Source organism: Cryptococcus depauperatus, chromosome 4, assembly GCF_001720195.1.
Source record: "Cryptococcus depauperatus CBS 7841 chromosome 4, complete sequence".
NCBI classification, from domain to species: Eukaryota; Fungi; Basidiomycota; class Tremellomycetes; order Tremellales; family Cryptococcaceae; genus Cryptococcus; species Cryptococcus depauperatus.
Genome location: NC_089471.1, coordinates 697,123 through 709,560, shown reverse-complemented (window position 1 = coordinate 709,560; position 12,438 = coordinate 697,123). Strand labels below are relative to the sequence as shown.

At 43.8% G+C, this 12,438-nt stretch overlaps 5 protein-coding genes across 5 annotated transcripts; 2 read left to right on the top strand and 3 right to left on the bottom strand.

The window, feature by feature from the left end:
* Positions 1-194: 194 nt before the first annotated feature.
* L203_103569 (uncharacterized protein) lies at positions 195-1,236 on the bottom strand (the record flags this gene model as incomplete). The annotated part of the gene is made up of 5 exons (XM_066212966.1): positions 195-276; positions 324-688; positions 754-832; positions 878-980; positions 1,140-1,236. The coding sequence occupies 5 exons, from the start codon at positions 1,234-1,236 to the stop codon at positions 195-197; spliced, it is 726 nt and encodes a 241-aa protein (XP_066069063.1).
* A 587-nt stretch (positions 1,237-1,823) lies between these two features.
* L203_103568 (uncharacterized protein) lies at positions 1,824-2,292 on the bottom strand (the record flags this gene model as incomplete). The annotated part of the gene is made up of 3 exons (XM_066212965.1): positions 1,824-2,026; positions 2,088-2,149; positions 2,213-2,292. 3 exons carry the CDS (start codon positions 2,290-2,292, stop codon positions 1,824-1,826), a joined length of 345 nt encoding a protein of 114 aa, XP_066069062.1.
* A 205-nt stretch (positions 2,293-2,497) lies between these two features.
* On the top strand, positions 2,498-4,252 carry L203_103567 (uncharacterized protein; the record flags this gene model as incomplete). Its single annotated transcript, XM_066212964.1, has 5 exons — positions 2,498-2,932; positions 2,979-3,096; positions 3,146-3,702; positions 3,753-4,034; positions 4,091-4,252. The coding sequence occupies 5 exons, from the start codon at positions 2,498-2,500 to the stop codon at positions 4,250-4,252; spliced, it is 1,554 nt and encodes a 517-aa protein (XP_066069061.1).
* Positions 4,253-4,294: 42 nt separating this feature from the next.
* L203_103566 (uncharacterized protein) lies at positions 4,295-6,138 on the bottom strand (the record flags this gene model as incomplete). The annotated part of the gene is made up of 7 exons (XM_066212963.1): positions 4,295-4,791; positions 4,837-5,255; positions 5,303-5,495; positions 5,550-5,675; positions 5,723-5,804; positions 5,853-5,966; positions 6,016-6,138. The coding sequence occupies 7 exons, from the start codon at positions 6,136-6,138 to the stop codon at positions 4,295-4,297; spliced, it is 1,554 nt and encodes a 517-aa protein (XP_066069060.1).
* Positions 6,139-6,328: 190 nt separating this feature from the next.
* Positions 6,329-12,408, top strand: L203_103565 (uncharacterized protein; the record flags this gene model as incomplete). Its single annotated transcript, XM_066212962.1, has 18 exons — positions 6,329-6,410; positions 6,456-6,488; positions 6,538-6,575; positions 6,623-6,828; positions 6,881-6,918; positions 6,968-7,381; positions 7,428-9,326; positions 9,383-10,356; positions 10,406-11,054; positions 11,106-11,408; positions 11,461-11,601; positions 11,652-11,705; positions 11,755-11,849; positions 11,898-11,983; positions 12,045-12,064; positions 12,113-12,181; positions 12,232-12,249; positions 12,299-12,408. The coding sequence occupies 18 exons, from the start codon at positions 6,329-6,331 to the stop codon at positions 12,406-12,408; spliced, it is 5,229 nt and encodes a 1,742-aa protein (XP_066069059.1).
* Positions 12,409-12,438: the final 30 nt, after the last annotated feature.

The following is a 12,438-nucleotide window of genomic DNA, read 5'->3' as shown; positions in this document are numbered from 1 at the left end:
ATATTAACTATCTGCCTCTGCGATGGTTAGACAAAAGATGAAAAGACAAATATGACAAAGGAGAAAACATTTTCATCCCTACATCCATTCCTTTAGTAGGCAATAGTAGCTAGGTTGGCAGTAAGCTGAGATGCCTGTATTTGCATTGGCCAGAGATATTGTCATTACGTTCATAACAGTCAGTACAGTAGTAATTATCCTAGGTAGTGCCAGATCACCCAGAAACTGAATAAAGTGAATGTTGATCCTATGCCAAAAATCCAAGCATCTTGTTTCCTACTCTACATGTCAGCTTGGAACGACACAGTCATCAAACAACTGACGTTCTTCTCTCTACCCATCCAATGGTCTCTCGACTCATCCCCAAAGTGTTTGCAGCATCCAACAACTTTCTTTTAGTCCCTTTCAGCAAACCTCTCTGTTCCACCAGATTTTCCAAGATTGCTCGTCCTTGCGCAATGTACTGATCAACAGAATTTTCACTCTCTTGCAGAAATGTATTCTCTCGAAGTGCAAAATCTTCGCGTGAGGTGGAAGGGTGATTGGGTCTGAATAGAGGATCGGACGAGGCAAACGGAGATTCAGCAAAGGACTGATTCGGTCGGCGTTGAGACACAGAGGTTCCCAGCGCGGGAGAGTAGGGGTGAGAAGAAGAAGAAGAAGAAGTGCCAAGGAGATCATTCCTGGCCTATGTCCAATCTGTCAATACGTGCTTGGAGGATGCGACATTGAGGGTGCAGCGTGAAGACTGACCTTTAGCTGCCCTTCAGCCTTTGTCCTCTCATACCGGGCTTTCAACTCCTTATGCTCGTTTCTGAGTTTTGCGACTCGTCTACCGAGGCGCATCAGCATAATTCAAAAAGACAAGGTCACATACGTATTAGCTTTCTCTCTTGCAGCTGTCACCATTTCCTTCTGTGCCATAGAGTCGTAATCGTTTATTAATCTCGCAAGAGCACTGAGAGTGGTTGTTATTTGTCCTATGATCAGTCAGATCGAGCTGTTTTGAATACAAACTAAACCTGTGCTACCAATGCCCTCGATAATATGGTAAACTTGGCCACATTCAAGCAATGGAGCACAACTATACCAACATCATACAGGGTTGCCAACAACCGTTAAGCCAATCACCAACATACCTTGTACTGCTGGTCCTCCTTCTCCATTCTCCATTTTTAATAAATCAGCATTGAGGCTCGCTATCTGACGGTTGCCCAAGGCGTTGAGCGATTGCATTGTGATTTAATCTTTCCATACAAAAGGTTTCTTGAATAGAAACCTGTTGCAACTTGTAGAGTTATATAGTAGCGAACAAGAGAAAGGTGAGTGATGATGAATAAACGTCAATTACAAAGTTCCCAAATAAAAGACAACGATACTTCCTAGGATATCACTATAAAGCATTGATATATATTTCTATTACACCTAATCTTCCATGCTGTCATGGCTTATGGGAAGGTGTGCTTTTATTCTCACGGAGTTCCTCTCTTCAGAGCTCCTCTATTGCGGCGCGTCTCCTCTTAGCTCGTGTGTTCGAGTCCCACCAAAGTCTCATGATTTTGTGTTTGGGTTTACTCGGTAATCAAGTCAGTTTTACATTTCCTTGGAAATGGCAGATAGGCCGGTAACGGATCATTCTGGCTGACTTGGCATTCGAGCTTCAAGAGGATTGGACAGTCGTAGGAGCGCAGAGAGAGCCGGGAGTATACCAACTTTTTGTATTTTATTTTTATTGTTTTTATTATTATCATCATTATTAGTAGCAAAACAACACATGCATAAGTAGAATCCACAACAAGTTACTAGAAAACATCAATAATCCATTATTCAGCACCAATATCTTTGAGCCTTGAGAACATCCTACTAGCCTGACCTTTTGCGCCGTCATAAACAAAGTTGCCCATCCCGATGTGTTCGTCTCCAAAGATATAAAAGGAGAATCTTTGAGAAAGATATGTCGCATGCTCTGGATAATAAGCATAGATAGAAAACCAAACCAGTAATGTCACGATTAGTGCAATTATTCCTAAGTATGGTGTTGGGCCGTCAGTGAATGGATATGTAGCCGAGGCCGTGGGTTAGCATACCGACAACAGCCTTCTCCCAAGGTTGGAGCATGGAAATGGCAGAAGCTGCTTGAAATTTTGTGCTTGAGAGTGGAAAGTATCAGTGGCATGACAAGGTTATGAAAAGGTGACGAGAGCAGACCTACGACCATCTCCACAGCATGCGTTGGAACCCTGATGGAGGCAAGGAAGCATATAGGTTCGTATGGTTCTTGGAGGAGGACATTTTTTGCTTCATTTTGGTTTTTGGAGTGGTTGGAAAGAATTGAAAATACTTTGTAGAGATGTAAAAGGAAAAGAAGAAAAAGAAAAACGTAATAAAGATGCTTCGACATATCGTGCCTTGATTTGTTGATTTAGAAAACGTACTTTTTTGAATTTAAACAATTGGCTTTTTCTTTTACTTTTCTAAAATTAAATGTTTTTAAAGAATGGCTGAAGAGCTTGAATCTCTCCTAACCACTTCATCCTCGCCAGCTTTTATATACCTTCATCATCCACATCACTCATCTCCATCGCTCGCAACTCTACCTGCTCTTGTGTCGTCAGATAAAATCATTGCGAAACTGGATACTATCGAGTACAACACTGAAAAGTTGTTGTGGAGTGGCATATTCTCCAAGATTACGTCTGATGAAAAGAGAGGAGAAGTTGCTACTTGGGACATCTTGAGCTTAGTGCTTCGCAAATGGTGGAATGAACGGCTGTTTGAAGATGGTGGAAGAGATAGACGGGACAGGACTCAAAATGCCTGTGAGGGGCTCAAGCATGTGCGAGACGGCATCATCATTTTGGTAACGCATGCTGAGAGACTAAAAAATATACTTGGTCAGGATTGGGCTGTTATCACTCGGATATCTGAGCTCGTATGCCTTTTGGATCGCAACAATGAAGACAGCTGATTTTGACAAGATCGGGATACAAGCAACTTTGATATTGGCTTCATCTGCGCCTTGGGATCATGTCAGACCGCATAGAGCAAATGCACTTGAACCCCTGTGTGTCTATCTCCCTGCACCTACTCGTCAAGGTTTGCTTATTTCCCATGATGCATAAGAGATGGGCTGATTCAACCATAGAGATTTATACGGCCTTGTTACTCGCAACATCACACCCTCTTTACCGACATTTCCTCGACCTTGTACTCTCCACAATACTTTCCTTGGTAACACCTCCAATCGAAGAGCTCCACTATCTATCCCTCTCTCTCTGGCCGTTGTATACCAGCACCTTGCCCCCTCACATGGAGATGACGCTCCTGGGCTTGTCCTTCGCTGACCCAGATAACCCTCCGCCACCATTGAATATCACTATCAAGCTCTTGACAGATCTAAAACATCAGTTGCAATTACCATTGGCATCAGCTATCGAATCACTTCTTCCCCGATTTATCGGTCACCACTCCTTCACTCAATCTCTTCTGCCGTCCTCTAACAAAGCGCAAACACTACCCAAATTACCAGGTCTAGATCTCCCACTTGCAGCTCAGTTCCTGTTAGTCGCGGCTTATTGTGGGAGCTATAATCCGGCAAATTCAGATGTTCGCCTGTTTGGAAGAGGTGTGGGTGCTGATAGGAAAAAACGACGAGGGGGAGGTACTCGACGAGCAGGCTACGGAAAAGTTAGAATTGGTAAAGTGGGTCTTTAGAAGGGATCTGCCAATACAACTCTAAATTCAATACACAGGTTCCTCAAAGACTTCTTGGGCCCAAGGCATTACCTCTTGATCGCCTTCTGTCGCTCTTCTTTTCACTCTATGCAGAACATGGTCCACGCCCTGCTGATTTGCAGGTTTCGTTCTCTGACGACTCATCAGAAGATGAAAACCTGGTGGTACAACCATGGTCTTCTGCTCTAGCCACGAACGAAAAGAAAATGGCTCGAAAAAGACAAAGAGAAAGAGAAAGGGAAGAATGGTGGGATCAGCAAGTCGAGGGTTTGATGATGAGTATAAAATTTTGGGGTATGGTAAGTTTGTGAAAGTTTTCTTGATTTTAATTGTAAAAGTGTTGAGCCGTCTGTAGGTTCCCGAACTTGAAGCCCAAGGCTTGTTAAAGAGAATTTCGCCACCAGATAGATTGGACAACGTCATGCTACGTTGCGAGATAGTTTATGACACTGCTAAATCTCTTGCCAAAGACTTGGGACTCATACTTGATGAGTATCTTTATGAGGCGATTCATTGACAAACAAAAGAGACAAGTGCAAAAGTATGCATTGTTCCTCACTCAGGCAGTCCATTGAAGGTAACCGTCCTTGCCTTTCTTACAGCTTCTGACAACAATGCTTCTTACACGATCCTCAATCTCTTCCCTTCTTGAGCCATGAACATCGCCTTGAGCATCTACAAATTGCTCTACGAGCTCATCTTCTGTAAGAGCAAAAGCACCTGAACCGGGTGCGTATCCATCTACAGAAGCCTTGACAGCTTCTTCGGATGGCAATCCATACTTTCTGAACTGTCCCCAAGTACTATCTCGCCCTGAGTCCAGTTTGCTTGCCGATCGAGGCTCAAATTCAAGTGTAGGTTTATCCTGCAAGTGAGGAGACGAAGGATCGAAGAATCGAGAAACAATAGACTCTGAAGAAAGAGATGGGTCAGATAGGGATGAAGGGGACCAGGCGGTAGGGCCTTTGGCTCGATCAATGAGTACTGCAGAAACACCAGTAATAAAGTCATCCGTTGCCCTGTTGGAGCCAGAATAGGCAGTGGCCATAGTAATATCTTCATGTGTTGTCAGCAGAAGTTTACCGATATATAAAGACTTACCGTTCAGAAGAGTCCGATCAAGTCGTCTAGATTTTTTTGCCTCTTGGTAGTTGTGAAGTGCAACGGCCATCCCTGTAGGACTTCGGGACTTTAGAATCTCCTTTTGGGCGCTTGCCCACTGTTTTGTCTCTGCGCTCAAGTTGTCATCACTCTCTGCTGCGACGAGCGCTTTATGGATTTCGGCGATACTCTTCTTGCTGAAAGTCTTGTCCAAAAATTTTCTGATATCACCTCTGATGGGCGAATGGCCGTCTGAACAAGATTTTGAAGAGATTTCAGAAATGGTAGGAGCAGCGGCGGAAAAAGAAGAGATGAGGGACGAAATGTTGGCAAGTGTAGGGTTGGGGTGCTGAGTGATTTGGTATATAATTTCAGGAATGGTGTTTTCAGTGACATAGTGCGTGGCTATACCCAGCTCGCTAATCTGTTGTAAGTTTTAAACCTTGATCCATGAATAATCACATACTAGGTTGCCCTCCCATAGAGTTCCTGACCAGTGACGGCCAACCAAGCACCCACTGACCCGTCAAGCTGTGACAGATAATAATTGGCGCCAACATCTGGTGAATAACCAATTTTGGTTTCAGGCATGGCAAAAACGGTGCGAGGAGTGGCTACTCTCAAATTGGCGGGAAGAGCAAGGCCACAACCGCCTCCCACTTGAAATGCAAAATGAGCCTCTGTAGACATTCCAACAGCCACATCTCACTTACTAGTCACACCATCGATAAAGGCCACATACGGTTTTCCAAGCTTCGCAAGGAGCCAATTGAGCTTGAACTCCTCCTTGAAAAAAGGCAAGCTGGTTTGTTTACCCGTTTTCAAATCAAGGACAAGTTCTACAAACAGTAAGAGCAACCTGTCCACTCTACACAATATGACATACGCTTGACATCTCCTCCTGCGCAAAAAGCTCGGTGATCTCCTGTCCCAATCACAACTTTACATAGATCTTCCTCTCTCCAAATCTAAACCTCTTATCAACATAGAGCGATGGTTACATGAGCGATATTCACCTTGATTTTCTCCGCAAGAAGATTAATCATTTCCATATTCAACGAGTTGAGCTTTTGTGGACGATTAAGCTTGTATATTCTTGTATCCATCTGAGACTCGTACAAGACGAGATCCTACAATCTCGCTCTAGCCATGCATCTTTTCAGTATTAATCGGACTTACTCCAGAAGGTGCCGCCATGTTTGTAGAGGAGCTCAGATGCCTTGCCACTGTAGCCAATCTCACGCTGGCCATGCCATTGGTACCCAGACGTGGTTTGAATGAAAGTCGAGTAAGGGAAGCCATTTGACATGAATGGGAAAAGAGTTGATATAAATGAGATTATGGACGAAATCCACTTCTTACCAAGATGGAAGAGGAGATTGGACAATGTCCGTTTTAGATGTTTTAGGTGGCAAATCCAGTGACGCGTTGCAACATAAAATGGAAAGATTATATTTTATCTTTGTCATTCAAAAACACATAAGTGATTGGCATGGCGCCGCTGAGCAGAGAACAGCTATGGTCTTTGGGACAGGACGAAGACGTTGAGGTCAACCAACGGGCTCTTATTGATAGTATGTCAGTTGTAGCTGGCTGAGGAGATTGCTTATACATCACAGAGATCCTGGCTAGATACTCGGGAGAACATACCAGTGAGCATAATGGGCTGGCAACAGAATAGGACTAACTAACATGGTTTAGTCTTTAGAGAGCTGTTGCAGAACTCAGACGATGCTGGCGTGAGCATTGTCCAACTTGAGCTTGTCTTTCGACCTAATGTCTTCAGGCTCAACATGTTCAAATCAAATTTTATACTGCAGAAGGAATGGAAGTTCTGAAGAACGGAGGCGAGCCATCTGTGTTACCAGACGTCAAGAAAGACATGATACAGAATTATGTCGTCTCTAATGATGGTGTTCCATTCAGAGATGAGGATTGGAATAGGTTAAAAAAGATTGCTGAAGGTAACCCTGACGAGGAGAAGATAGGAGCGTGGGTCCCATTCTTATCTGTCAGTATAGCGTTAACTTTTTTGGTTTCTCAGGTTTGGTGTCGGCTTTTACTCTTTGTTTAGTGTCTGCGGTGAGTCATTAGCTAATTGTAATAAATATGGCTAGCTTATGATATGTAGATGGCCCCTTTGTGGAATCCGGAGACAGGTGGATGGCATTCTATTGGAAAGATGGCAAAGATCAGCTACTTGCTAGATCAGGCAAAATACCAGAGCCTTCATCATTAGAGCCGTCGCTTACCGGTCATCCTTGGACTACGTTTACGATGACTCTGCGCGAGCCATCCCTTCTGGATAATCCTTTAGATTTGGCCAAGTTTTTCACCACAAGCATTACCTTTATGCGAACTGTGAAGAGAATAGATATGTTTGTTGATGGTATCAGAGTATTCCAAGTCGGAAAGAAGGTTACAGAGAAAGAACGAGTAGGAAGGCCAGGCATGAAGTCTGCCAGTACTGGTGGAATGATGAATATAGTCCGAGTAGATGCTACAGGAATGGAGATTACTGTACACATCATGAAATGGCTTGCAGGTGTGTCTTGTTAACGGGTATGGAGATTTACCTGACTCGATTGTAGACACTGGGTTCGCTCCACCTTCGTTACCCAATGCGATCACCCAATTAGCAAAGCCTGCTCGAGGCCTTGCTTCAATGATCTCAAGCTCTTTCTTTGGTCGATACTCTTCGCCAGTTCCTCCACAGACCCCGCCTACTCCACCTCCCCCACCATCCAATCCTAAGGAACTTACCACTGTTCATCGGGATATTCAAATATATGAGGCAGACATCAAAATAAACATCTCGCCGACGTATGCCAAAGAGTTGGAACGCGCTACTAAAAAGCCTGCCCCAGACCGTATGCCAGCCAGCATCGTTTACTCCAGGGAGGAAGATGACGAAGCAAAAACAATAAATAATAAGGAAGCAACACAAAATGTAGCTGGAGTCTTTAGCGGGCTTTGTCCAACGCTTGGCTCCGAAAAACCTGCTCGAGTGTTCATAGGCCAGCCAACCAGTCAAACTACTGGCATTGGTGGTCATCTAGCTGCAAGATTTATTCCGACAGTCGAGCGAGAATCTATCGATCTAGTAGATAAACATGTCTCCCATTGGAATAGACAGCTTCTTTGGGTAGGTGGATACCTTTGTAGACTCATCTACGAGCTTGAAATGGCCAGCTTTATTACTGAATGGAAATCAGTCACCAATTCAGACGACAAAGCTCGAAGAGCAATCATAAAGAAAGGACTTCATGCAATCAAATTTTTTAGTTTTAAATCTACTACACCCTCAGCTGTGGTTGGCCAAGAGATGGAGGCGGCTTTTTATGATTCATCAAATGATAACCGAATGCTTCCAATACTGTCTGGAGAAGGAATTTTACCAATCAAAGATGTTAGAATGCCCGATGCCGCTATCGGAAGATTTCTTCCAGACCTACCCGTCATTACCTCAGCAATTATTGAACAAGCTAGTCCTTTCATTTGTCGGTTACAAGCTCAACGTCTACTGACTGAAGTCACCTATGACGATGTCATTCGTCAGCTCGGCAAACGTCCCCTTACAGAAAACGAGATGATAGAATGCCTCATGTGGTGGCAAAATTTGGCTCTACAAGACGAATTCAACCTTTCCTTGAGAACACGTTTGCTGGATGCTGCCATCGTCCTTCTCGACGCTGCGAAGGTTCTTCCGTTATCTATTGTCAATACATTTATCAGACCGCATTCAGGAATGATTCCTCCTGATATGCCCATACCTCAATCTACGATACCTTACAACATCACAAAGAATTTAAAGGCCAACTCCATCTGCCGGATCTTCGGATGGACAGAACTAAATCTTTTACAATATATGACTTTTCTGATTAACCCGCCGATGTCGAATCATGTTGGCAGTGACCCTGCCATGGACCTGCGTGTTTCTCCCGAATTTTCTGAACGTGTGTTCAACATGCTAGGTCGCTCTTGGCCGAATCTTCCATCCAACATTCAATCTGACATAGCGCATGAACTTAAAGATGTCGATTGTATTCCTACCAAAGCAGGGTTTAAACGGCCAGGAGAGGCATATTTTGAGAAGAATCTGTTATTTGACGATCTACCCATCATTGCGTTTCCCAAAGGAACACTCATTAAGGGCAACATTGAGAAGATGTTGCTTTCTATTGGAGTCAGAAAGACGGTTGATCTTCAACTTGTGTTTAGCAGACTTATTGGAGGAGGAACTTGGTCATGCCACGACCTTATGCGGTACCTTGTTTCAGTTAAAGATACACTTTCGGACGAGGAGATCAAACGTCTGCGCCAAACTGCTGCCTTCCCTCTGTTCATTGATCCCATGGAGGACGGAAATCAGATGCCGGCTGTGAGGCAGAAGCCATGGCAGCTTTATGAGCCAACAGAAACCATGAAGTCATTAGGATTACCTATTCTAGATTGGGGCGAAACAAAATGGAGGTCCAACTCAGAAGAAGGTTAGTAAGATTCACTTTATCAACCTTGTTAAGATATACTGACGATAAAATTGAAGCCAAATTGCTCTTTGTCTTTGGGCTAAATCGACATCCTCCGATTGATGTTCTTTTAAAAATCGCAGCTGGCAGACCACCAATGAACCAAAGAGCACTTGATTACTTGCTAGCCAATTTTCAGACACAATATTCCATGTTCAAAGCTGAGGATTTCCCAAATTTAGCTTTCCTTCCTGCTACTACGCCCCGTGGCGACAATTTTCTGGCAAAACCTGGAGAGATTTTTGTAAATCCAGAGTGCGCTATTCTTGGTTTTGCTATAGCCGAGCCAATCATAGCGTCATCTGACAATGCTGCTAAATTGGGAGTTCAGAGAGACCCGCCAATGGAACAACTTGTAAACGCTTTGATCAACTCTGCAACTTTGGACATAGACAAGGCTACAAAGATATTTGAATACATGGGGAGTCAAGTAGGCCGTGCTGTGCAGATTTCTCTCAATTCTTTACAAGACACTGCTATCATCCCTGTTCCCGCCTCCGCTTCATCCTCCGTTAAACTCCACAAGCCATCACAAGTCTATTTTGTCTCCAAAGATGCTCCAGGCGACTTGTTTTCTTCAGCCTTCACATTTATTGATTTTGGATCCAAGGCGAATATGTTTTTGAGATATTGTGGAGTCAAATCCGAACCATCAATAAAGGACATTGTATTGCTGATGATAAACGATCCTAATGGGCTACTCAAACAAGCAGGCTCGGCCGAAAAATACCTCGAACAACTGAGACTCCTGGCTACAAATTATAACCGCTTTGATGCTCAAACTCGGTCATCTATGCGTGCTGCGTCATTTCTACTTGCTTCACAAAAAGTTTATGAAAAAAAGAGCAGTGCTGTGCATGGACAATCTGATAAAGGCGGCGACGATGGGTATGAGAGGGAGTGGGTACTTAGTAGAGCAAATGACATTGTGATCAATGATAGTGTGGTACTTGCTCAATACTTTGGTGAGTACGTTCTGTCGGCTCCAGAGGTGAGATTTTTTCTTGTAGGTTCGCCAGACCCTATTGATGATTGCTTAGGAGCGTCTTCTTGAAGATTTGTACGCGAATCTAGGTGCAAAACCTCTGTCATCATTTGTTAGATCTCAGTACATTGCATCGCCACTGCCCACTCGTTCAACATCTACTCAAGCGATTACTTTACGTCAGCATATCTTAGAGCGTTTGACTATTTTCTTGGCTGACCCAAGGAGAAGAAGCTCAGGCTTCACAGCTGAGAGCTTGTCCAGTGGAGATAACTTCAAAGTAGAGGAAGTTAATGCTCTAAAGGTCCAATATATCTACAGAAAAGGGAAAACGGAGAAGATACATAATGAGAACCTCTATGCCTCTGCAACAGTGAGTAGAGGAAAGAACATTGTGATGAGCATATCTCTCTCTGTTCCCCGAGATGATTATGACATTGCATCAGCCCTCTGCGAGATACTCTTTAAAACACAGAAGGCAGATGAAGCCCTTCTGCTCTATTCTATCCTCACTACGCCACTCATGGCGTTGAAGAAGAGAGGCTACAATGTTGACCGGATATTGAATCAACAGAAAGAGGAAAAGTTGAGATTTCAAGCGGAAGTTAAGCGAGAGGCAGAAAAGGAAGCAGGTAAAGGAAAGGAAAAGGGCAACTTCATTGGACAGCAAGACCAGCAGGAAGCCGTGGTCACGAAACGACAGAGTGGGACTTCACAGGATAGTCTTCTTGGCTCCGCTACTGACCAGATTAAAGGTATGAAAGGTCTATTCAACAAACTCAGAGGTACAAACGACAGACTGGGAAATGAAAAGGAAAAGGAAAGGCTTCTTCATGCCACAAATGTGGCCAATGGTGAACAACTTGGAAGGATGCCGGGTCTTTTACCAGAAAGCAAAATCATGTCTGCTCTTAAGAAAAGACAAGCTGAGGATACAGGGCTGAGCGGGACCAGCTTGGCCGATGTAGATGGCGCTCCCAATAGCGAGGGACCCAAGTCAACTACTGGATATCCTCATAGACATAGTGCAAAACATCCTACCGATCTATCCAGTATACGTGAGTTGTCACCTGCCTGTAACTTCATTCAGTCTGACTTACGTGATCATAGGAGCCACTGTGAAACAAGCGATGGATGCCTCTCGTCCTGAGACTGCTACCAAGATATATGATAGTCGTCAAGCAGCCACTAATATATCAGAGGCTAACGAAGGGTTTTGTGAGCCTGCTATCCATGTTGGTCTTCAGCTAGGTAAGTACAGAGGGTTATACAGTATCCGAATAGTACTCAGAAGAGCTTAGCGTACGAATCGTCGCCCCAAAATGGGCTCAGTATGCAAATCTGGTGCCCAAAAGGTAGGCTGTTCCTTGTTTAGAAGCAGTGTGTTGTATGACTTTGTGTTAGATGTGAACAATTTGGGTCAATTCCTTGAAGATAAGATGGAGACTTGTATTCGGTTCATTCAGCAGATTTTGGTACCCTTATGTGAAGCTTATCTGGTGAGCATGGATTCTACATCAAGGTAGTGTAATCTTAACAAGACATAGCTGAAACCAAGCGTTGTCAACGTGTTTTGGGATCTTGAGGGTGGCACTATTGCCTTCAACAGAGGTGGTGTTATCTATTGCAATGCGTCAGTATTTGTCTTTCATTAAAGCCTCGGTATAACTAATCATAAATTCTCAATCTCTCAGACGGTACTTTCAAGCTTGGCGTAAGTCTACATATGTTTGGATACGGCATTAGGTGACTTTTTGCGTAGATAATCAAATGTGTTTAAACAACCAAAACGTCGAGCCTTGGATCTCATGGTATTTCACTCTTGCCCATGGTAGGTTTTAAGCAGTCAAATACCGCAATTTGCTGATAACCACTTTGTAGAGTTGGCTCATAACCTGGGCAAGTTTTATACTTGCAATGACATGAGTGGCGCTGACTTTTTTAATAGAGGCGGCTCATAATGCTTCTCACGAGTTTTATTTCTCTAGCATCGCTGAGCAGTATCTACCGGCACTTGCTACTCTCATGTCACGCCAACGGTTGCTTATTGATGTTTAATAACCATTGAAATTGGGTTTCTAATGTTGT